General features: G+C 38.3%; 1 protein-coding gene across 1 annotated transcript in view; it reads right to left on the reverse strand.

Annotated features, from left to right (window-relative positions):
• Positions 1-245: 245 nt before the first annotated feature.
• foxk2 (forkhead box K2) overlaps positions 246-26,217 on the reverse strand; it is a 50,688-nt gene continuing 24,716 nt past the window's right edge. Inside the window, exons 2-9 of the mRNA XM_033044064.1 lie at positions 21,886-22,080; positions 19,727-19,880; positions 17,837-17,983; positions 17,156-17,346; positions 13,277-13,452; positions 7,236-7,520; positions 6,003-6,212; positions 246-1,520 (exon numbers count right to left, since the gene is read on the reverse strand). Coding sequence (XP_032899955.1) covers positions 1,324-1,520; positions 6,003-6,212; positions 7,236-7,520; positions 13,277-13,452; positions 17,156-17,346; positions 17,837-17,983; positions 19,727-19,880; positions 21,886-22,080 — 1,555 coding nt within the window. The 3' untranslated portion in view covers positions 246-1,323. The remainder of the gene's footprint in view (positions 1,521-6,002; positions 6,213-7,235; positions 7,521-13,276; positions 13,453-17,155; positions 17,347-17,836; positions 17,984-19,726; positions 19,881-21,885; positions 22,081-26,217) is intronic.

A 26,217-nucleotide genomic window follows, 5' to 3' on the forward strand; every position in this document is an offset into this window, starting at 1 on the left:
CTTTGAGGCATCACAATCACTGTCCCAAATCCCATTCCTGGAATCTACAGGGCAATCAGTTGGAGCAAGAAACTGATGAAACCCATTACAGCAGAGTCCATCTAATTAACTGGACTGAGGACTTTACATTCTTGGTTACGTTGAGGATAAAACTGCATGCATGCATTGAACAAATCCTAACTTGACACAAATTAATTTTCTTCATATGATCATTTTCAGGATGTGTAATTTTCAGTACATGGACATCATATTTAAATGTTTTTATTCTTCAGTTTGACTTTTAGTAACAGTTACTAGGTTCCAATAGCCCAGAACAGATATGCAAGTTTTCTCCCATTCTTTTAAATAAACAATATGCAGCAATGTGTTTTTCTTCTTTTAGTTTGAAATATAGCCTGCAAAACCAAGCCAGGAATAGTCAACGTCAACACAAAGTAACAAATAAGCGAATAAAGCAAATAAGCAGTAGTTAAGTGCAGCACTGGTCAAATTAACAGCTGTTCATTTAGGTCTGGCAACGGCTCAGTTACATTGTCTTCTTGCCCAACACATGCAAACCCGAAGCATTTGCTCACTAAATATTAATAAAAATTGATTAAATTCATCAGGATTCTGTTAAAATATGAAAATTTGCAGGTGTAAATTAGCTTTATCTGGATTCAAATAAAAACTGAAGTAAACTTTTAACCACTCATGGTTATTTAAAAAAACATAACTACATTCAATTTCACTGAACATAAATTTACGTACGAAAACAGTTGCAGTTTCAAAGCTTCTGAAATATAAAATGGAGTGATCTGAAATGATAGGAACCCCATTTTCATCTACAGAATGAAAAACACCCAAAAATATCCTAATTCCACATATGAACAAAATACTGCATATTTACTAACAACTGCATTAGGTAGGTCATTAAAGGCTAGCTGCCAGATGTAGGAAATGGGTCCACACCTTTGTTCCCTTTATGTAACATACAATCTTGTGTAATTGGTGTTGTTTAAAGCACTCGCCATGCTGCCGTCACACTGGTGTGTGTGGCTAGCTGAGGTCCTCTCCATCTCTCCCTTTCCCAGTGAGCACTGAGGTAGATGAGCAGGAGGAACAGCCTCTCTTGAGGGGTGTCATGTTTTACATTTGTTCAGTTTCTTTAACTTGTGTTTTAAGGCTTCCCATTTCTCAGTGCTGCAGTTCACAGTCGCTCCTACAGGGCCCTATAACCCCCAACGAGTCAACACATGCTGGAGTTCTGGATATTGAGTTAGGCTTGTCCTTTTGGCACCTTGCAATTGATAAAAAGTTAGCTGCATTCCCATCCCCTGGTCTTTAATTCTGGCTGCTCTGTGCATTTGCAGCCATAGTTGGGGCTTCCACTTTGACAGCAACAAGTATGCTTTCTCCATCTTCTGTTTTGATACGTTTAATCTCTGGCTGCTCTCCTTGGTCTCCATTTTGACGCTTTGTGGGAAGGGATGCTGACGCAGAAGCATGGGTTGCCAACATATGCAATGGGCTTGCAGCAGCTGGAACAACAGGAGCATACAAATATTTAGTGTTACACAAGCTCACAAAATCCTTCTTAATAGTATTATTAACTTTAATTTAAACCTATATACTTTAACTGTAAATATCTATTTAAAAACTACTATTGAAAAGTTACAAAGCAACTTGTTACACATATTTTGTTTAATCTATTTGTTATTCCAAATACAAAGCAGAAAATAGATTAAAGCAGAATTTTGAAAATGGTCATTTCTGTACAGATCTAATTTTAACCAAGACTACAATGGATTGAACTAGGTTTTCATTCAGACTTTGACTGGTCCAGCATGTCCAATCATAATATTTCAATTTAGAATATTCTTGAGCTAGTGATTTAGTGAAACAGCTATCTTGACATTCCAGTATTCTCACAACTGTACTGCTCAAAAAAGCTCATCTTCAAAGAGATAATTGTTAACCAGAAAATTGTTAAACAAGATGTCTACATTTCCACAGCTTCAATTTGTCCAATAATAAAAATAAATATTCATATTAAAATGATACTTCTGTTTCCTTTACACCAAACCAATAGGACCGTGACATATGTAAGCAGCCACAGTGTAGATCACAATGGAGGCATTCTGGAAGGCATTGCAATAAACTAACTGATCTGCTGAATTATGCCTTTCAACTGAAGACAATTACAAATATGCTAACCATAAGCCCCAATCACAAAGATAGTTTTGTACCTTTCTGATTTAACAGCTGAAAACGCTTGTGATCCTTTTCAGCAAACAATTTAAATTCATAAGATTACAAGTGGTAGGAGCAGCCATTCGGCCCATCAAGTCTACTCCGCCATTCAATCATGGCTGATCTATCTCTCCCTCCTGACCCAATTCACCTGCCTTCTCCCCATAGCCTCCGACACCCGTACTAATCAAGAATCTATCTATCTCTGCCATAAATGTATCCACCGACTTGGCCTCCACCGCCTTCAGTGGCAAATAATTCCACAGATTCACCACAGATACATGTTGAACCAATTACAGAGCTAATGTATGTGGAGCATCCAGTTATGCCTTTTTCTGCGGAGTGTTATTATTCAAGTTTCCATCAGAAAAACTAAAGCCTTATATTCCAATCTGGCACAAAATAAGATAGTAGGAAGCCCAAGTGTAAAGGAACTGGAAGGCAAGATCCATGAACTTGCATGGTCAACAACGGAACAATTAATTGGATTACAGCTGTATTCAGTCAATATTAGAATCAGTGATGGAGAAGGAATTGGGATGATTGCAAGAATCTAACCAGAATACCAATGCCCTTTTACACAATGCAGCCTTAAAACTATTCTCTCCAGCCTTTATGGGGAATATTTGATAAACTCTTAGTTAAAGAAACCGTTCATCAATTTACTTTGCTTCTTATGTTAATTAACATGATGTGGGATGTTGTACTCTTAAAAACGGTTTGAAGCTTTCCCGCTGCCTACCTGATTTAAAGAAAACCATTGAGACTTTTGCATTGTGCAAAGTTTCATGGCATGTAATTAACACATTATGTAATTGTTTGACCAGTATTCAGGGGACTAGGTTCATATAGGTGGATGGAAAAACAATGGCGTCAGCAATATTCACCAGATGCAGTTAATATTTAACAAAGTCTTTTAACTTCATATACAACTCCTCTGGGAAATACTTTCAAAGTGATTTTCAACCTTGGGTCGGTAATAGCTATATCTGACCACCAAATAACCATGGGCAAGATTTAAAAAGCAAAGGAATTCACCACGTGCCCTGGTCAATATTTATTTTCTCAACTAACATCACCAGAAACAAATTAAATAGTAATTTTATTACATAAACCCATTACGTTCATGCCTGCCAGAAAAAGATGCCCAGATTAAACGGGGTCTCAGGTCTCAGATTGAAGCCTCGTGGATGAATAATTGAAATGCTCTAACACAATAACTTTTAAAACACTGGTGGTCTCTCAATCAATTTCCACAAACGATGAGATTTTCATGAAGATCTTGCTGGCTCCTATTACAGAGGATGAAGCTTCATTCAACAGGAAACTGCCCGTATCAAATTTTCAAAAATGCGTATATCTTGTCTCGTGGCGATGGACTGACTGCAAATTCCAGGCACTCAATTCTCCATATTTTTTTGTTGAAAATAACCATTTTAAGCCATTGGTTTAAACAAATCATTTATACCAATAGAGTCATAGTGTGGGGAAACAGGCCTTTCAGTCCATCCTGTCCACACTGACCAACATGCCCCATTTACACATGTCCCACCTGCCTGCGTTTGGCCCATATTGCTCTAAACCTATCCCAACCACCTACCTGTCTAAATGTTTTGAGAACGTTGCGATAGTTCCTGCTTCAAGTACATCCTCTGGCAGTTCCATATACCCACCACCCCTTGTGTTAAGGTTCCTATTAAATCTTTCTCCCCTCACCTTAACCCTGCGTCCTTAGGTTCTGGCAAGAGGCCGTGATCTATTTGTACACTTTATTAAAAAAGTTATTATCAATAATTATTCCAATAGGAAGCCTACATCTGACAGTAACTCAACATAAATGCAATGAGTTTGAGACAAAGGCATACAGGTTTGTTGGTTAATTGGCTTGGTAAATGTAAAAATTGTCCCTAATAGGATAGTGTTAATAAGCGGGGATCACTGGTCAGCGCAGACCCGGTGGGCCGAAGAGCCTGTATCTCTAATCTAAACCTAAACAATGCTGAACTAACATCACCAGAAACAATCTTTAATCTTTCCACCAATGACTTCAAAATTATGCCAGAATTATTGATCCAGTTAGGCCCCTCAATGTTATATTCCTTGATGTGATAACATCCCACTTCAAGATTTGATTTTACTGGCACTGGGCCCCTGACATGTTTGCTTACATTCCATGAGCACTCATATTCAAGGGTGAATTTTCACCAGCTTCAATGCAATTCCAATATTCAAATCCTCCTCTTACTTTCCAACATTCTGTATCCAGTCACTCAGCACCTCGTTTGTTCTTTCTTGCATATTCAGCAACTAGTCACATTTTCCCATGCAACATTTACCTTTGTACCTCTTCCCTTCCCACACGCCTCAAAAGTGTGGGAAGAGAAACAGTAAAAGGGCAGACCTTGCATTAAAGTGTTCTCCAAGCCATCCATGCAAAGCAGCAATTCTCTGGTATTATTACTTCCAAATTCAGTGCTCAGTGTGTGATCTTTTCTGCAATTGGCAAAACCCAAATGCAGATTGCCTCCTCTGCAGAACTCCAAGTTTCCAGTTTAGTGATACAACGCGGAAACAGGCCCTTCTGCCCACCGAGTCTGCACTGACCAATGATCCCCGCACTAACACTATCCTACATACACTAGGAACAATTTGCCTACAAACCTGTACGTCTTTGGAGTGTGGGAGGAAACCGGTGCTCCTGGAGAAAACCCACAGGAATTACAAACAGCACCCATAGTCAGAATACAACTCGGGTCTCTGGCACTGTAAGGCAGCAACTCTACTGCTAACCCAAAGATGCCTGCCACTATTTCTATTTTTCATTATTACTCCTCTGAAAAGACAGGCACTACAAGGCTTCCATCTTATGCGACTATACAGTTTTGATGAAAAACTATCAATCTTAAAACTTTAACATTAAGGTATTTTCCTTCGTCCACAGAAATGCTAATTATTTCCTGCACTTTTATCAGATTTCCAGCAATTCACTTCTACATTGTTCTTATTCCTTCTATTTAGATCTCCTCCAGTCAGTTCAGCTGCGATTAGCAAGCGTTGCCCACCGATTCTCAGCCAACACCAGCACCACCATGTCTCGGTCTCTTCTGGTCTCCAGCTTACCACAGGAATTTCCTCAGTTCTTTTCACTGGTCTTTCACTACTTTAAATGTTTGATTTCCAACTTTCCTAGTTCTGAGAAAGCTCAAACCGAAACATTTATAGCCCTGTCCCATGGCACGAGTTCATTCCAAGAGTTCTCCCGAATTTAAAAAAAAACAAAAACTCGTGGTAAGCACGGAGAATGAACGTAGCGGGTACGTCGGATCTCGGGGACGTCTCTTAGCGGCTCATAACGCTAACGGCAGGTACTCGGGAAGATTCGCTAACGGCAGGTAAGCACGGGAAGACATTACCGTAAATCTCCGAGTTCGAATCAGGGCAAACTCGGGAGAGCTCTTGGGGAAGGAAATTGAGGGTTAGCTCCAATGAAATTATTTGAAATAAGACATCTGACTTCTCAGATATGTTTAAATAAATCTCATGACATACAAATGAAAGGCAACAATTTATTTAGGAAAGATGTATAAATTTCCCCTCATAATTTTGAATTAAGGAATATCAGCGAGGAGTGGGCAATATTGGGTAGGGGAACTGTGCACTGGTAAAGACAAACCATAAAACTTCAACCTCAAGTATTTACATTGAAAGCAAATGAGCGAAAAAGTTTCCATATTTAAGCAACCCGACAAAAAGCACAAAAATAGTTTTACCCGTATTAACTTGTCCATGTGTTATCGAGGAGATGGGTATGACATGCGTTCCATTCTGTGCAATTGTTTTGAGGGGTAACTTGTGCTGGCCCAGTGGAGCCTGTTGTAGAATAGTAACTGTCTGTATTGGTGTACCATGCGAAGTCTGAATGAAGCGACTGGCAGTGCCTATTGAGGCTGGTGTAATTGCTGAAATAGGCTCCACTTTGACTGTGAAACAGAAGCAGAAATATGAATAAACAAAGTTTAAGGTGACGTCTCCAATTTTCGACTTCTGATTTATTCAGAACAGCTTTTGTTTTTCCATTAAGATTACCAAAAATAAGATAGTGCAAAATATGACCACCGTAAGCGATGTTAATGAAGCCCTAGATAGACACAAAAACCTGGAGTAAGCTGGACTAATTAATAAAGCCCAGTTGACCTTGACGTAATGCTCCACATAATGAGGGGTTGTCAAATGCCTATGTTTGGACTGAATAAAGGAATTTTCTTTATCACATTTGGCTTCATTAAAAAGCTGGAAAAAATGTACCATTTATAATCTTAATCAGCAGATTCTTACAGCAAACTTGAATAAACCTTCATTTAACAGCTCTGGACTGCAGTACATGTTGAAAATTGCACCAAGGTATCTCCAATTATAAAGTGATATTTTTTATTTCGTATTAAAACTACAGTGCTATTCCTGGAAGTACACAGAGTGCTGGAATAACTCAGCAGATCAGGCAGCATCTCTGGAGAATATGTACAGGTGATGTTTCAGGTTGAGACCCTTCTTCAGACCATGATCTAATTTGTCCCCTCTCCCAAAAACATTTTTGAACACGAAAATAGAAGTATTTAGTTTGATGTGACAGCTGTGCATTCCACATGGGCAATGCACATTTCACTACTGTGATTGCACATATGGACAAACATTTCAGAACACAATTAATTGCCTTTTTGGGCAGTTCTATCATGTTGGGAGATAGTTTTATGATGCAAGATCTCATACCAAGTTAAATTTGGTGTAGCTTTTAATATGCATTACATAATCTATCTTGTACTCTATACTAATGATCATATCACGGCATCATTCCCTGCCACAATTAATCGTAACCTATTCTTATTCATTAAGTCATTAAATTAAATGGTAATTTGTAAATATAATGTATGTCCTGTGTGACCATACTGTAATAATTTGGTTAAAGGCATCAAGGTGCAGTGTTTGAAAATTCAAACTCACATTACCTTTCACTTCTTTTTGTTCTCCATTTTCTGGGCGTTCCATTTTGGCTTGACTGATCATCGCCTGTGTCACAAGTGACTGGTTTGCTACAGTGTAGCTGTTTGCTGTGAGATTAGCCATAGTAACAGACACAGCTGGTATCTGATGAACAACATGAACTGTTTGCAACATAGGCTGCTGGGATGTTGAAGTAACCGGGGTGGCCACCGTGTATGTAACTGGTTTCATCGACTGTGAAATTTGCCGTTGTACTGTGATTAAAACTGGCTGACCTGACATAGGTGATCCTGCAAATTAGAGAAAGGGAACACAATTAATCCAATTGTTACACATTGAAATAAAGATGTGTATACTATGTATAAAATTATACAAAAAAATGGCCACCTATTCCCAGTCTTCTTCCACTAATTAAATTTCATCTTTTTAAAAAGATCTTTCCAGGTAGCGCATTCTTACCGAAAATTTGGCTAAACATACCAAAACATCTCAATAAAAAAAGATTAGTTTAAGCACAACTTTTATTGACTGTAGAACAGCATTTTTGATTATAGCAGAGCATTTTATCCAATGCAAATTGATGTGTTAAAGCATGTCATATTTCGGCAACCTTGCTCAGTCCCATAGTACACCCCTGCATAACTTTGCTTTGGTAAATACTTGCACATGCCTGAAATATGCTGGAAAAACTACCAAGCATCTCTTAATAATACACTGAGACTACAATGTATGTTTATTCATTTAGAAGACAAAAATGATAGATTTCATTGGTTCAAATTCTACCTATCAACAAACATGTTTCATTGAACTGAATTGAACCAAATCCTAACATTTCTAAAAATTTAAAGTATTGGCATAAAATAAATTAGATACATGAAATATGATCCTTCTCCATACAATCTGATTAGCCTTCTAGGTTTTAAGTATGTTCTATTTCTCAAAAAGATGAGATTGCCAGTATCAAAGATTAATGAGTATTACAGTTATTTGTATAGACATCAAATCTGGAGCCAACAAGATTTCCTGGGGAATTCACATTTGGTAAACTGCATCAAAGTTAGAAAAATATGTTAATGTGAACACTATCCAAGTAATATTGGAAAACAAATACTTTACGCAGTACTGACCAGCTTGCTCATTAACAAGATAATTTGTGAAAATATGCACTTTGATAATAATAAATATTTAAGAGCACACTATCTTCATAGATATTAATGACAGCAGTACAGCTGTGACCTGCGCCAGATACTGGCAGAACGACATCTGAGATTGCAACGGACTCGAAGAAGAAGACAGGAGTACATTAAGAATATCTTCTGCCTAGTCCTCCAAAGCATCTCATTTATGGCAGCAAAGCCATACTTTTAAAGATCACAGACGCAACTATCCTTAAAAGCCACAGAACAACCATCAACAAGAGAAAAGGAATAGTCAATTGCAGGATCTGGAGGCACTCGTCTCCCCCTTTCCTCAATAGGCAGTTTTGATTTAGCAGCATTTTTAATTCACTTCCCAGTCCCATCCTTTTATGTTCATGACATCTAGATCATAGGTTTTCAAACTGGGGTCCATGATAAGATCCCATGGGGATTGCAAATATCATCTATGTTACAAGGAATCTTCAGAATTTAACATTTATATTTTGTTTGTAAAGGTGGAACTATCACATTACAAACATTTTCTGCAAAACAAGGTTTTAACTGGGCAGCCTAGACCAGTGAACATGTTTAGAAGACAAAGAAGGAGGGGGGGGGGGTCACCAAAACTCAGCGTTTTCAGGACTTTTTTCTTGTGCACAAAAGTTTGAAAACCATTGATCTGGATCACATTTGGCGAAGGATAAAATTGACTTTTGCAGCAATTGTGCGTTCAGTTGGTACTATTTCCAAAACCTGCAGATCGTGATTCTCTGGCAAATTTCAGTTTACGCTTCATTCAAGTATTTTCTAACTGATCTAACTTAGCCTTGCTCACCTTTTTCTGCGTGGGTGATTAATATATTATCCTTCCTCTAACAAAGGCCTTGTATGCTTTCCACTCTGTACCAAGAGAGGAGGTGTATTTTTCATTAAATATGAAATGTGACATACTTTTGCATCCTTTTTGAAAAGCTCTATACATTTGGAGTTTTAATTAATGACACGTGAGTGTGTCATCACATAATTCTAGGCTTCACCAAGGTATTGAAAAGTTGACCATTTTCAAATATTACTTACCAAATAATTTTAAAGCGATCATTATTCAGATAATGTAGTTCCAAATTCATTTTGGACATGCACAAACATTCTAAATGTCTTAATTGTTATTAAAAATCTGCCTCCGCAATGAGTGTGCTGTCTTTATTCAGTTTTATCCATCTTGCACATCAAGCAAAGAATTGCCTTAACTAGTCAAAATGTGTTTACCACCGAGCTGAAAAAGCAACAATCACGCATCAACACAGCAGTGAGAATGGTCTCATGCCCAAACCCAGCTTCCTATTCCACCAAAAGAAATACGCATAAGCAAATGGAGAACAGAATCCCCATAAGATGTGTACTATTAACAAGTCACACATGTAAACCTAGTTATCGAATTCTACAAGTTGCAGGACCACACAGGTCATCTAGGATACAGATGAAGAAACACCATTACTGAGATCAGCAAGTGTACTGAAAGAAGCCCCAATGTCCAGAATTGATCAGTGGTATTGATGAGATATAAATCGAGCTTTTTTACAAAGGTTGAAAAACATGTAATATTCAAAACAACCCCAGAACAAAACATTTAAGAAGGAACTGCAGATGCTGGAAAATCGAAGGTACACAAAAAAGCTGGAGAAACTCAACGGGTGCAGCAGCATCTATGGAGCGAAGGAAATAGGCAACGTTTCGAGCCGAAACCCTTCTTCAGTTTGTGTACCTTCGATTTTCCAGCATCTGCAGTTCCTTCTTAAACCCAGAACAAAACAGCTTGTTGGCACAATGAAACCATTGAATAGTCAATGAAATTGTTAACCATTTGACATTTGTCTTAAAACCAGATCCACCAAATTAAACTCTTCAGGAACTCGGCTAGGTATGCAAAGCGCTCGCTAGACCACAAAGTGCAGCCGCTCATCACAAATTAAAGGTTTGACAAGAAAGAGTACGTTTCCATTAAAAGATTTTTACATGAGGGTCACATGTAAACACATAATGTAATTGCCTGAATGATATCACTGGAATCAAGGCAATCAACAACCACTCCAAATCATGACTTGAGGATCTGTTTAATCTTTATGTTCCAAACATCTATTACCTCACATGCTCAAGCAGACATGATTTTCTGCTCGCTTCATAGCTGTCAGCATTCACGATGAACTGGTCCTTTAACTGTTGATGATAGTATTGATAATGATTTATCAACTAGAGTAGATTCCATAAAACATTCTAGGAAGCCTGACCTCCTCTCTCAAGAACCATTACATTCATCATCTCTTCACCATTTTTCAGGTTTTCTTTCACATTTTCTGTGACCAGTTGTGAAGTATAGATCTACAGTGCCCTCCATAATGTTTGGGACAAAGACCCATCGTTTATTTATTTGCCTCTGTGCTTCACAATTTGAGATTTGTAATAGAAAAAAAAATAAAAAATCACACGTGGTTAAAGTGCACATTGTCAGATTTTAATAAAGGGTATATTTAGACATTTTGGTTTCATCATGTAGAAATTACAGGTGTTTATACATAGTCCTCCCCATTTCAGGGCACCATTATGTTTGGGACACAGCAATATCATGTAAATGAAAGTAGTCATGTTTAGTATTATGTACATACCCTTTGCATGCAATGACTGCTTGAAGTCTACGATTCATTTACATCACCAGTTGCTGCGTGTCTTCTCTGGTGATGCTCTGCCAGGCCTGTATTGCAGCCATCTTTAGCTTATGCTTGTTTTGGGGGCTAGTCCCCTTCAGTTTTTTCTTCAGCATATAATAAGCATGCTCAATTGGGTTCAGAACAGGTGATTGACTTGGCCACTCAAAAACTGACTGTTTTTAGCTTTGAAAAACTCCTTTGTTGCTTTAGCAGTATGGTTAGGATCATTGTCTTGCTGTAGAATGAACCGCTGGCCAATGAGTTTTGAGACATTTGTTTGAACTTGAGCAGATAGGATGTGTCTATACACTTCACAATTCATTATGCTACCACCATCAACAGTTGTATCATCAATGAAGATCAGTGAGCCAGTACCTTCAGCAGCCATACACCCCCACCACCGTGTTTCACAGATGAGGTGGTATGCTTTGGATCTTGGGCAGTTCCTTCTCTCCTCCATACTTTGCTCTTGCCATCACTCTGATATAAGTTAATCTTTGTCTCATCTGTCCACAAGACTGTTTTCCAGAACTGTGGTTGCTCTTTTAAGTACTTTGTGGCAATCTGCAACCTGGCCGTACTATTTTTACGGCTAACCAGTGGTTTGTATCTTGCAGTGTAGCCTCTGTATTTCTGTTCATGAAGTCTTCTGTGGACAGTGGTCATTGACAAATCCACACCTGACTCCCGAAGAGTCTTTCTGATCCGTCGGGCAGGTGTTTGGGGATTTTTCTTTATTATAGAGAGAATTCTTCTGAAATCAGCCGTGGAGGTCTTCCTTGGCCTGTCAATCCCTTTGCGATTAGTAAGCTCACCGCTGCTCTCTTTCTTCTTAATGATGTACCAAACAGTTGATTTTGGTAAGCCTAAGGTTTGGCTGATGTCTAACAGTTGTATTCTTGTTTCTCAGTCTCATAATGGCTTCTTTGACTTTCCTTGGTGCAAATTTGTCCTCATGTTGATAAACAGCAATAAAAGTTTGCAAAGGTTGATGGAAAGACTGGAGGAAAGACTAGGTGCTGAGCTGCATTAAGGAGGCAATTAAACACACCTGAGCAATTACAAACACCTGTGAAGCCATGTGTCCCAAACATTATGGTGCCTTGAAATGGGGGGGGACTATGTATAAACACAGCTGTCATTTCCACATGGTGAAACCAAAATGTATATAAATACCCTTTAATAAAATCTGACAATGTGCACTTTAACCACATGTGATTTTTTTCTATTACAAATCTCAAATTGTGGAGTACAGAAGCAAATAAATAAATAATGGGTCTTTGGCCCAAACATTATGGAGGGCACTATTTCACCAAGAAAGCATTCTAATGATTATGCAATCATTTACTCAATTTGTCGAAATCAACCTTTTTCATTTTCTGAAAACGAACAATTCCCCCTCGAAACAGATCTTTCAGTTAGTTGATGAAACCTGGATTCCCTGCTTACTGATTCAGTAGCACTGCAAAAGCAGATTTGTTTCGAAGTGGAATCAAACAAGTTTGCATATTTTGAATTTCTTGATTTCTGAAGCAAATTCGTACTTCCGCAGTACTATTCATGTTTCCGTCATATATAGCTAGATAGCTATTTTTCCTCACAAAATTCCAGAAAGTTTGATCTCAAAGTAACAAATACAATGTTATTTTGGGGGAGATAAAATAGTGATGGCATTCAATCTGAAATCAGGTTTCAATGCATTACTTTTGTTTAATTGAAGATTTGCCATTATAAAGGACAAGGCAGTTTGTGTTAAAGGGGGAATGTATTTTTTCCAGTCAAGTACCAGATTTACGCAGAGATCACCGTGGCATCTGGATGCGATACCATAATTTAACAAGACCTCAAAATTCTCACCTGCTAATACATTCCAGAACAAATAAAATCAGCTTTATCCTGCACACGAGTGTAAGATATTTGATGGCATATAAAATTAAGGTTTTACCACCTTAAATTCCATTTTTGTCTCCCCACAAAATAAGAAGTTTTTCTAACCCTTTATAGATTATACCTCATATCAATGTTTTTATTTAGATGACATGGCCATTTAAAATGACAAAAAATCATCATAATATGTGTGCTAAAACCAATAATTAAGATATTTCAATTCTGAATTACAAGTAGGTAAACAAAAGAACAACCAAAAACACAGTCCTGACAAATGGCTTAAACAGCCACTGACGTGTATACATTTAGAACATTCACCTGGTGCACTTTGAGCATATCTTGCCTCTTGTATTACTGCTAACTTGGGTTGCAAGGTGCTAGATTCATGGTCTGTGGGGACTGGAGAACCTTCTCTGGACAGGCTCTCTGGGGTTTGAACACCACTGGAGTGAGACGAAAACACACCGGGGTGACTTGGAGAAGCTGGTGCACTTCTGTGGTAAAAAGGGGAGAAAAAGCAAACAATCAGCATCATTTAAATATATACTAGGACAATAATATATTTGAAGTTTTATTTCAACCAACAATCTGTCAATTATATCCAAAATCCATGGTCTTGAAATTCTCAACAAACACGTTAATTATTTACTTCAAGCATTTAGTTGAATACAGAGTGTAGAGAATTATTTCAAACTTTATTCACACAATATTAGAATAAGTCAACTAGAATGCAAGCTCAAAGTTGATGCGTTCTACAAACAGTAGTATATCTTTATTGAAGCAAGGTTACATTCAGCACAATGATGGAACCATTACATTTTCTTCGTCACACTGAAAATGACAATTGAGAATAACTACGAACAGATTTTTGTTAAGGCCTGGAAAAAATGAAAACCTTATCATTTGAACGTTTTAATAATTTCATACTGCATATATACAATTCCTATGAACCAAGAAATGAGGCTTAATGTTAGAGGAATATCTTATTAAAAACAGGTTAACTAGGGTGGTGGAAATCAGAATTTATAATCTGTTTTGCACAGGGCGGCACTGTGGTGCAGCGCCAGAGACCTAGGTTCGATCCTATCAACTATAGGGTGCTTATCTGTACAAAGTTTGTACGTTTTCCCCGCGACCTGCGTGGGTTTTTTTTGGGATCTCCAATTTCCTCCCAAACTCTAAAGACGTACAGGTTAGTCGGCTAATTGGTTTGGTATAATTATAAATTGACACTAGTGCGCGTAGGACAGTGTTAGTGTACGGGGATTGCTGGAACGAGAAAGTCCGTTCCAACATTTGAGCATAGTTGAAGCTATCAAGTCCAACATTTGGGACGGCTTAGGGAACATTTGTTGTAAGTATATAGAGGGCCAACAAAAAGAGAAGGAACACATCACCTCTCAAACTACCTACCTGCCCGCTCCCTCAAGCATGCCTTGCAATACTTGGGGCCCACAATAGTTATCTGTAACCTCAGAATTCGAGTGGAAACAAGTCATCCAGGAGGAGGGAGCAAGTGGATGGTGATAGAAAACCAGAAGCAACTTTTCCTACACTGTCGAACATTTTGCAGAATTGTTAACTTCCTCACATCAATATGCTCATGTTATTTCTGTTGGATATTCAAAAATCATGCAACTGCTGACAATAGTTGTTTCCCTGGATTTCCCAGAGAAGATCAGACCCTGATATTATTCAAACACCAAAACATTTAAGGGCCTGTCCCACTTTCACGACCTCTGCCGAGTTTGCCCTTGACTCGTACTCCCAGCATGATCGTCACAAGGTCGTAGGTAGGTCGTAGCAGGCCGTGATGCTAGTCGTAGGTACTCGTGGCATCAAGTAGGTCGGGGCATTTTTCTAGCATGATGAAAAATGTCCATGAGTAAAAAAGGTTGTGAATTAGGTCATGAAAGTGGGACAGGCAACTTAAGACCTGGAACACAACGCTACAACAAAGAAGCTGACTAGTTGTGGATCTCAGCTATGTCGGAGTAAACAAATAACAAATTAGCTGAGAAAGGAAATTATCAAAAATAGCTGCAGCTTGTCACTGCCACAATACGAGTGTTTAATAATAGATACACAACCCATTATTGTCCTTAAACCTAGTACTAATCAAAACCATGGGCACCCCAGTGAACAGTATAATTAATTTATTTCAGGGTTAGTTGGCAGCATCTTCAACATCAGAGGGGGACATACAAGATTATGGCCAGAGCACTTCACATATTCATCCTTTAATAAGACATCCCTATTTTAAAGAAAATCCTTAGATGAACACATTTTACCAGTTCAAAAGTTCACTCTCCTGCAACAACAAATCTGCACATACCATTTATTTCCCCCATGGTTCCATTCTCAGTTAGTACAGCAATTGGATGCACATTCATGTTAAAGATTTGTTGAAGCCAAATAAAGGACAATAAAACCCACATTACATTTCACACAACGTTTTTAACAGTCCATTTTTGTATTTCTCATTGTACTATGCATACACTGTACTTTCTTGAAGGTCTCAGATCTCCTCTTTTAAATTCTGATATGTTTCCTATGCTCAGGATTACTGTTCTTTTTTCGGCAACATTATAAGTCTTCACTTTATACACTCCTTACAATTCCAAACTTCCTCAACATTTTCTGGTCAAAAGGTCAGATAAGTTGTGTTGACTATGTCACACATTTGCAATATACACAAATATACTAAGATTTTCACAAGAGAAGGTACCATGACAGCACAGAATTGTTTTTTAGGCCCCAGTGTTTTTAAAATTTGCTGTGTAGATATTTCTCATGGTTCCTCAGCATTCCAGTAGATGGCACTCTAGTTAATTTCCTTATTATATATGTATGCACCTTCTTGCCATTCAAGAGAACTTTATCTTTAGAAAGAAGAGTTATACAACACTAAATGCTGACTTGGCAAAATGTCCAACCTGAGAATCATTGGCTCTATCAATTAGATTCTTCCTTTCTTTCATTGCGAGGTAGTCATTAAAAAATGGTTCTAATTTTCATTATAACAATGAGGCAAAATATGACCATGCATGCATACAATAAAATAATGTTCAGAAGTTTACTAAAAAGTAATAATTCAAATCATTTAAAATACATTTGTTGGCAACATGTTATAACAGTGCATAGTATGAGAATTTTATAACCATCTTTTTCTGAAAGATCAGTCCTCCAGTTACATTTGCCAAAGTGTGTGATTGTGTATATGTTTATGTTATATATTTTTTTTAAATGCAGAATTCATTCAGATTTAAAATTTTCAGATGTTGTTAATAGTCTCACACAAGTATGGACTATGTCAATTTGGAATCACTTACAGTATTTTGTGGAATATTTAAAAAAAAGTGCATTCTACGCATCATAGAACATTGAACAGTACAGCACAGAAACAGGCCCTTCAGCCCACAACGTCTGTGCCCAACATTATGCCTCTGGTTGCACATGATCCATATCCCACCATTTCCTGCATCTCCATGTACCCATTTAAAAACCTCTTAAACGCCACCGTCGTATATCTGCCTCCATCACCACCCCTGCAGCACTTTGCAGGCACACACAACCCTCTGTGTATAATACTTGCAACAACCATCTCCTTTAAATTTTCCCCTTTAATCAAAGCTATGTCCTTGACTCCTGGTCTTTTCCACCCTGCTAACAATGTTCTGATTGTCTGGGAAAGAACTGCAGATGCTGGTTTAAATCGAAGGTAGACACAAAATGCTGGAGTTACTCAGTGGGACAGGCAGCATCTCTGGAGAGAAGGAATGAGAGACATTTCGGGTCGAGTCCCTTCTTCAGACTGAGTTACTCCAGCATTTTGTGTCTATCTTCTGATTGTCTATCCCAAATATGTCTCACATAAATTTTATATACTTCTATCAGGTCTCCACTCAACCTCAACGCTCCAGACAAAACAATTCAAGTTTGTCTAACTTTTTCATTTAGTTAATACACTCAATTCCAGGCATAAGCATTTGACCCACTGGACAAAAATAATAAGACTAATATAATTAACACATGTAGGTAAATGGATACATTTACAATAGCCAGCTAAATGTAATTTTTTAAGACAAATGCTGTTATAATTATCCCTTTAGTAAAAAACCTCAAATCCAGAAACATACCCCTGGCATAAGTAACTAAGACAAATATTGCATAACTAATTCCATGCCATTTACACACCTGGAGGAAAGGGGTCCCAAGGGAGTTCTGAAGCACACACCCCTAGGCCTTCTTTTCCTGAAAGCCTGCTCTGTTAGTTTGCTTTCAGAAGCAGGGTCTATCCTCCAGAATGAGCCTTTTCCTGGCTCCTCTTGGGAACGTGGTACCTTAATGAAGTAGCGGTTAAGTGAAAGATTGTGTCGGATGGAATTCTGTAGGAAATGAGAGAAAGGTTGAGGTTCTCCAAATAAAACAGCCTTGATGCTACTGAGCTGCATTAAGACTAAAATACCAAAAGAAAATGTTGCCAGTAAAGTTCATAGAATCATGAACCACTTAAGACACAGGAGCCAACTTGGCCCATCATATTATGCTAGTTGAAAAAAGTGCCACCAAACCTAATTCCATGGCCCCAATTCCATGGCCCTTCAATTACTTTCTAAATAGATGATGATCAGTGGTCCCCTTTATCATTTTTCCTTGGATTCTATGTTCTCTCCTCCCTTCCCCCCCTCCCCCCACATCACCCTGCTATGTGGGATCTTGTCAAAGTCATGCCAAAACCTAGGTAGGGGATGTGAAAAATATTACCCCATTAACCCTCCCCATTACCACCTCTAAATATTCAATTACATTAATCAGACATGACTTTCCATTAGCAAGTCCATGCAATGTTTTGTTGCTGCAAATTGTGATATTTACCTGCCAGCCTTTGTCTGCTGTCCTGTAATATGGATAATTCTTTGTGATGTGTGTGTAGATTCCACTTAATGTAAGCTGCTTATCTGGTGCTGTTGTGATGGCTTGAACTATTAATTGTGCATAGGAGTAAGGTGGTTTTGCATCATCCTGTTATCAAAGAACATTGTTACTTCTCGAAGACTTGAGAACTTTGAGTTATTAAGGAAAAAAATCTGTCACTGAATTTTGCTCAAAACCAAATGTTTTCACACATCACAAAACACTTCTGTTTGAATGAACAAATTCTGTTAGTGTAATGTAGTATGAGGAAGGGTCTCGGCCCAAAACGTTGCCTATCCATGTTCTCCCGAAACGCTACATGACTCAATGAGTTACACCCAACACTTTGTGTCTTCTGTTATATTGAAAACCACCTTTAATCTATATGTTCATGATTTTAATTAACTTGGTATCACTTAACACATGCTGCAAAAGAGTTACGGATCTAGCTTTGACTTTCTTCAGAAGAAATAGAAGGTTTATTTAAATAATGACACTGGTGCAAGACAATTTTCATGACACGCTGCTCAGCCAGGGCAGACAGATCTTGATCCTGGACCTAGTCTTTTTTAGATACCCCGGCAATGCTCAAAGTAAACACCAAATTCACCAAAGTGGATTGAAAATGAATCTACCCTTTTTGAAAATCCAATTAGCTGTTTTCAAATTGCTTAATAGGTCTCTGGTCATTTTCATCTGAAATGTTAAATTAAGAACATTTGATATATTGGTTACCAGTTTAACAATTCAGTTGATTCCCCCTTTCTATTTTGCCTGTATCCCTCCAATCTATTCCCCTTCAGGTACCTATCAACTTTGCAGTCTATTGACACTTACACTAATTTACAGTAGCCAATTAGCCAACCAATTTGTTTCGGGAAGTGGGATGATCCAGCTAAAACCTATGTAGTTACAAGTAAAATGATCACACACCACAAAACAGACATTGTAGCACCGCGGTAAAGTTGCTGCCTTAGAGCGAATGCAGCTCTGGAGGTCAGGGTTCGATCCTGACTACGGGTGCTGTCTGTACGGAGTTTGTACGTTCTACCCGTGGGTTTTCTCTGAGATCTTCGGTTTCCTCCCACACTCCAAAGATGTACAGGTATGTAGGTTAATTGGCTTAGTAAATGCAAATATGGTTCTTAGTGGGTGTAGGATAGTGTTAATATGTGGAGATTGCTGGTTGGCGTGGACCCGGTGTGCCGATAGGGCCTGTTTCCGTGCTGTATCTCTAAACTAAACTAAAAAGATGCCAGAATCAGACCTGGACCCCTGGTGCTCTAAGAGGATCTGTCACTGCTGCTTCATTGCTAAAAATAATATGTCTAGATGAGGTAGCCAAATAATTTGGGTTTGTACTGGTAAAACAAATTTGTAATACACTAATGCTGTACAACAATTATTAAAAGAAAAACACTACATTTAGTCAATGTATGAGGTGTTATGCATTACCACAGTGTTCAGGTCAATAAATATTACTCAACCACAATTAAAAAAAAACATCAGTCATTTGTTTAATTCCTCTTTGCACAAGTATATTATGGTTAAATTTGTCTCAATATGCAACTATATGTCAGAATTACTTCAGTGGGGCTTCAGAATGTGCCAGGGGCATAAAAAGTACCACTTATATTAAGTTCTCTCTTTGTCAGGAGTCAGTAATTTGTAATCAAAGATGACTTCATAGGCAGATACACCTTGTGTATGCTACAGCTTGCTGCTATAATAATTCATTAACAGCAGTCAGGCATGGCTCAAACTTACAAGATTGCTACCGTACTCCAGGAACTAGATCTGACAATTTAGTGCAGCACTCAGCCCATCATCTGCATATGGTTTTAAACTAACCTTTGGACTATCTCCATCTGATGTTTCCTTGTCATTCTCCGAATTATTTTGTACGTGGTCAGACATTAGCTGCAGGTCAGAATGAAGTCCACGACTTATTCGATAGCCTGAGGAACCTGCACCTCTTGGGCTGGAAGGACAGGAGTTTGCAGCGCTGAACAAAAAACAAAACAGTTCAAACATTGCAGCAGAAAGGCAACAAACCAGGATTATAAGAAAAATAAGGATTAGCTAATTCCACAGTGTGGCAGATATTGAAACCTGTAGACTGGCAAACAGTTCCAATACAAGGATAATTTAAATTCCAGGCCTTAACTTGGGATCTTATCAGCTGCAGATCATTAATTTAAGAGTATGATGTATGGATCATCTGTGAATGGCCCATTAGAGGGACCTTAAGAGACATTAAGAGATTAGAGTGACGAGGAGGAAGATAGAGTAGAAACAAATAACTGCAGATGCTGGTTTGTACCAAAGGTAGACAAAGTGCTGGAGCAACTCAAACTGAAGAAGGATCCTGACCTGAAACATCATCTATCATTTTTCTCCAGAGATGTTGCCTGACCCGCTGAGTTACTTCAGCACTGAAAAGAGTGCTTGCCAACAAACAAGGCAGATGCAAAAGCCAGTGGCTAGTTCAAGAATGGAGTAGTAAATAGGGTGAATCATGCAAGTTGTGTTGGATTTAGTGGAATACAAGTTAAGAGTTGAGAAAAAGTAGGATAGATGCATACTGCATCACATGCAAACTGAAAACGGAGAGATAAAAATATATGGTTTTGAATATGGTGGACAATGTAGGTGACTGGGAGTTATAGTTTATACAAAAACAAGGAAATATACAAAAAATATACATTGAAACATATATGATTGTTAAGGGCTTGGACACACTAGAGGCAGGAAACATGATCCCGATGTTGGGGGAGTCCAGAACGAGGGGCCACATTTTAAGAATAAGGAGTAAGCCATTTTAGAACGGAGACAAGGAAACACTTTTTCTCACAGAGAGTGGTGAGTCTGTGGAATTCTCTGCCTCAGAGGGCGGTGGAGGCAGGTTCTCTGCATGCTTTCAAGAGAGAGCTTGATAGGGGTCTTAAAGATAGCGGAGTCAGGGGATATGGGGAGAAGGCAGGAACGGGGTACTGATTGGGGATGACCAGCCATGATCACAATGAGTGGCGGTGCTGGCTCGAATGGCCGAATGGCCTACTCCTGCACCTATTGTCTATTGTAAAAAGAGCAGCTTGATCAGTAGATATATTCATAGTCAGTCTATGAGTCCAGAATCTGAGTGCTTACACAAGAAACTGGAAGCACTCGGATTGTGATTACCTATTATTATTCTGCTTTCTCAACCATATGCAAATTGTTTAGAGGAGGGTTACCTCACCTCTCTTGCACTACATTCAGCTCTGGATTAGTTTGACAATAAGAACACTAGCAAGTTTGCGGATGACACTGCCACCTAGCTTTGTGTCATCCGCAAACTTGCTAGTGTTGCTCCTAATTCCCTCTTCCAAATCATTAATATATATATATATATGGTAAACAGTTGCGGCCCCAACACCGAGCCTTGCGGCACTCCACTCGTCACTGCCTGCCATTCTGAAAAGGACCCGTTCACTCCTACTCTTTGCTTCCTGTCTGCCAATCAATTTTCTATCCATGTCAACACCCTACCCCCAATACCATGTGCTCTAATTTTAGTCACCAGTCTCCCGTGCAGGACCTTATCAAAGGCTTTCTGAAAGTCTAGATACACTACATCCACTGGCTCCCCTTCATCCATTTTACTTGTCACGTCCTCAAAAAATTCCAGAAGATTAGTCAAGCATGATTTTCCTTTCATAAATCCATGCTGATTTGGACTAATCTTTTTACTGCTATCCTGCACCATTCTGCTGTTTGAACTCGTCGCCATATTATTACTATGTATATTGTTTACACTGAGCTTCAAGTGAGAAAGGAATTTCATTGCAACCTGGTGTACACAATAATAATCTAACTGAATTATGTTACTTTTCTCCTTTCATCTGCAACAGTTTAAAATCCATCTTTATAATGTAAATTTTAGTCAGCTCTCCTGCAGTCATTTTGACTTCAATTGTCAATTGAATAAACTAATGCATATGCCAGAATGCCACTATTCAGTATCTTACCTGATTGTTCCAGTGGGAGAAGGCATGGGACTGATCAGATGAGCTATGTTGTCTGGAATGTTTATCTTCAAGGGGGAGATTTGTGGTTGCACTGGCCTCACTGGGGATTCTGGGGCCTCCTGTTTTTCTTTTCTTTCACTGCACAGTGCGGTAAATGAGATCTTGATATTTGTGCTGGGAAACCTGAAGGTACATCTGGAAAATACAAGGGCAGTTTTCAATAGGCATGTTATTTCTTGGCCTTAAGGTACTCTTAAATGTCAATGAACAAACTCATTTTGGAATTTCCCTAATGAGAGGTAATATTAGCCATTTCACATGTGATGGATTCTATGCTTATATACAGTTGTCTGCATTCACATGTGCTGTACATACACACACATACCATGTAGACCTGGAGTGAACTGTGGCCTAATGCCACCCAGAATCATCCCTGGTGGTTCACCAAGCCCAAACTGACCAAGGCATGTGATAGGGGCTATCTTGCTGGCATCCAACATGGCTGTCCAGAGGCCCCATCCACTTATCATCCATCTGGACAGGCGTTGATAGATTTATATTAAAAGTTTTTTCAGTTTCCATGAGATACAAAATTAAAACTGAAATAAAAATTTAGAAATTGAAAGTAGTTAAGAAAACACATAATTAAAACCTTGAAGCAAAATAATTAAGCTTAGCTTCTAACTCTTTGCCCGACCACCATCAAAATTAATGGCGTCTCAGAACGTAGGCATCCAAATATCAATTCCCCGGCATGATTCTGGAGAAACCCAGCAAGATTGGTCCTGGCTGTTGGGCGTTGTATTAAGATAAAGAGCCAAAGTAAACTAGAAGGTACAGTTCTCAGGATACAAGAATAGAGAGATCCAGGGTAAATGTACATTTAAATTGTTAACACAGGCTGAGAAACTGGTTTTAGTTACGTGGCCAGGCTGGTGAAGCTGGGGTGTTCACCATGGAACCGAGAAGGTTGAAAGGGGCCTGTTGTGCTGCTGCTGTGCTGTTGTGGGATATATGACAATCACCACACTTTACTCTCTTCAAGTAGAGATGTTAAAAATCGTGAAAGGTATGGACAGGGAGAAACTGTTCCATTGGTGGTGAGATTAATGAACAGGAAAAGAAACGGAGTGGCAAAAGAGCAAAGAACACGAGGAGCATTTATAAAAATAAAGCACAAATGTCTGGAATACATTCCAAGAGTAATAGAGGAGGCAGGTTCATTTTCCAGTGTTCAAAAATGATCCAGGCAAGTCTCTAAATACAAACTTGCAGAGCTACAAAAAATAAAAAAAGGGGTAGTGGTATGGAATGAGGTGGTCTCTTCTTTCCCTGCATCGATTTTGCAATTCTGATTCTACACGCTATTCAGTAATGGACTTGATCCTGTAAAGTGGCCAGAAAACCTTGGATATCTATGTTTGACAAGAGTATTTGCAAAAGTCTGCCACTTGGAACAGCTGAAAAGTACGACACAAACAAAGAATTTGTTATGCGAATACTTAAAAGAAAGCAAGCCTGGTTTTTCTGGAATATAACCTTCAAAGCGCTCTTCGACTAACACATTATTTTGTGCATGTCCTTAAACTTTAATCAGAAGTCAGTTTGTTACAGTAACACCGACTACAAAAGTTCACCAATAATAAAATTAATTTTAAAAACTGGTCTATAAAGTTACTTTGAACATAAAAAAAAATTATACCCACTGAAGTCGATTTGTCTTCTGCAGATAATTTCATACTTGTTGAATTTCCAAATTAAAATTTAATATGCAGCAATTTAAATGGACAGATTATATGTCCATAAACAGATGGACTTCACACATGCTGTATTTCAAGTACTGTAAACATTAGCAGCAATTCATTTCAAAGAGCAAATGGCTATTTATAGATGATATCAGGGATAAACAGTCTCACTAAGAACTCCATGGCAGGACTGCGCACAACATAGGGACTGTTGCGTAAACAACTTCAAGTATCACACCCATTTGTTACTAGCTACCTTGTCCCTTGCGCAGATCAGCAGGTGCTGTTTTTCTTGGTTGTGTTTCATCTCCACAAAGCACCAACTCTGCAGTGCTGTTTATACAATTCATTCCTGAAACAATCTCCATCTGTCAACCAAAATATTTAGCAGAATGCAACCATCACATTTTCGCAATGCTTGCAGTCTTTAAAAATAAAACTGGTTTTGCAAAAAAAAAAAAAGAGATAAATGCATTACCCAGATGAACATTTAAAACCAAACATAACTGCAGCAGTCCAAGTGCCTAACTGACAATTATTTCAACATGTTGATATATTAGAAGCCCTGAAAGTTTGTTCCCTGGCCCCAACGAGTCATCTTTAACATGGATGGACAATCTCTTTACATCTCCATCCTGTTGAAGGCCCCCTACCTTTTCCTTGAGCAAAAATAGATCATGGGAAGAATGAAAGCATTTTCGAAATGAACCTCTTGACCAGACTTAGATTTTAAAGTGTAAACCAAAATACCAAACAAAACTCAGCTTGCATGCACTTGAGCCTCATATTGCAAATTTAAAATTCATCCACATTTGATCAAATTGTTTTAAAGTATGATCAAAGTGTTCCAAATTGATGGACATTTTGTATTGTTAGCAAAAGAGTCTGTCATGCCCTCAAGTATTTCATCTCCAGATCATAATTTTTTCATCAAATCTTTAGTGAGCATCTTCAACAGAACATTGCAAGGTATTTCATACATTAAGCACATAAAGATGATAAATGACTACGAACTTGATTTAAAGCAAGTTTAGAACAACAAACTAAGAGGGGCTCAAAACACACTTTTAAAAAAATACTCCAAAAGTTTCAAATCATATTTAATAGTAGGAAAATTCTGTTTGGCTTCTTCTAGATATCAATTCAGCAATTTGAAATTTAGAAACAAGGAAAGATCCAAAAAGCAAAGGAGATAAGAGTTTTCCCCCTTAGCGTACGAAGGAAATCGGATGTGTCCGAAAAGGACGCGAAAATTCCCCCACCCCATTTTGCTAATACACACATCTCGGAGTTCTCATTTAAAAAATATTTATAGCGAGGCTACTCTTTCACTTTTACCTCACCAATTCTGTCACCTTTTGTTGGCTTCTCATAAAACCACAAGCTTCAAACTTACTGTCCCGTTGAGTTACTCCAGCATTGTGTCTATCTTCAAACTTACTACTCTTTTCAACATTAAGTCGCTTGGTTTAATTTTGTGACATCCTAACTACTTCATTGGATCATTTTTCCTTTGAACTGATTTCAGTAGATTATATTATATTCTTATTTAAATGTGTGAATATCTCCTACCAACAAATCTTTAAATCTAATTTCAGTCTACAATATGCACCAATGCCCTGTTATTGGTAAAAGTCATTACCACATCCTGTCACATTTTGATCACTATCCAAACCACTTCTGTGTTCAATGGTGCCTTTTCTGTTTAAAGTGCAACATTTCCCTTATTTGATCACCCCAGCTCTCCACAAATACACTCATAATACAGTAAGTTTAAAGCCCTACCTACATCTGCCCTTAAGTAATTTGCCAAAGTACAAATTCCTGTTCTTCCCAGCAAAATATCTCTCATTTTCCCCTTACTGTTGCCGGTCTCACTGGTTTAAAAGCTGGCGTGTCTTTTGGGCCTGTACAAGGCATGATAGTTCAGCCATGTAAAAAATTGTAATCATTTCACTTTTTAATCTGACCATGCTACCAATGCAGAATTTTTAATAAATTAAAAATAGTAGAGTTAGAACTGTGTCGTCATAACCAACTGTTCAAGTGAAGGATTCTAAATGTGTGCTCCTTGGTTGAAAATAATGTACCATTTTTAAACCAATAATAAACCATTTTTCAAATTTCTATAAAAAGATTTGAAAAATTATAATCTGCAATATTTGAATGCATGACCTTTATTCACCACATTTGTGGTCAGAAACATTTTGGCACTGAACACGTTAGGACCAATTCCCGGAACTGAATGGGCTCACATTCCAAATACTGTTCTTATTAATTTCCTCATACATCTATGCTGCAGGATGTAACGAGTCAGAACACTGACACTTTAGTCAATTGAAAATGTTAGTTTAATGTCCATACCTTTATAATAATGTACGGAGTCACAAGGCAGAGACAAGAGTTCAAATGAAAAAATAATAAGTTGTAAAATAAGGTAGTTAGGCCTAAGCAATGCCAGAAGGGCTTCCCCTACGACAATGTCTACGACAAGTTACAACAACCTACCACCTAGTTGGCGTCAAGCTATTGACAATCGGTGACACATAAGGACGTCCACACCTACGACCACACAGGCGACAACCTA

Source organism: Amblyraja radiata, chromosome 26, assembly GCF_010909765.2.
Source record: "Amblyraja radiata isolate CabotCenter1 chromosome 26, sAmbRad1.1.pri, whole genome shotgun sequence".
NCBI lineage: Eukaryota > Metazoa > Chordata > Chondrichthyes > Rajiformes > Rajidae > Amblyraja > Amblyraja radiata.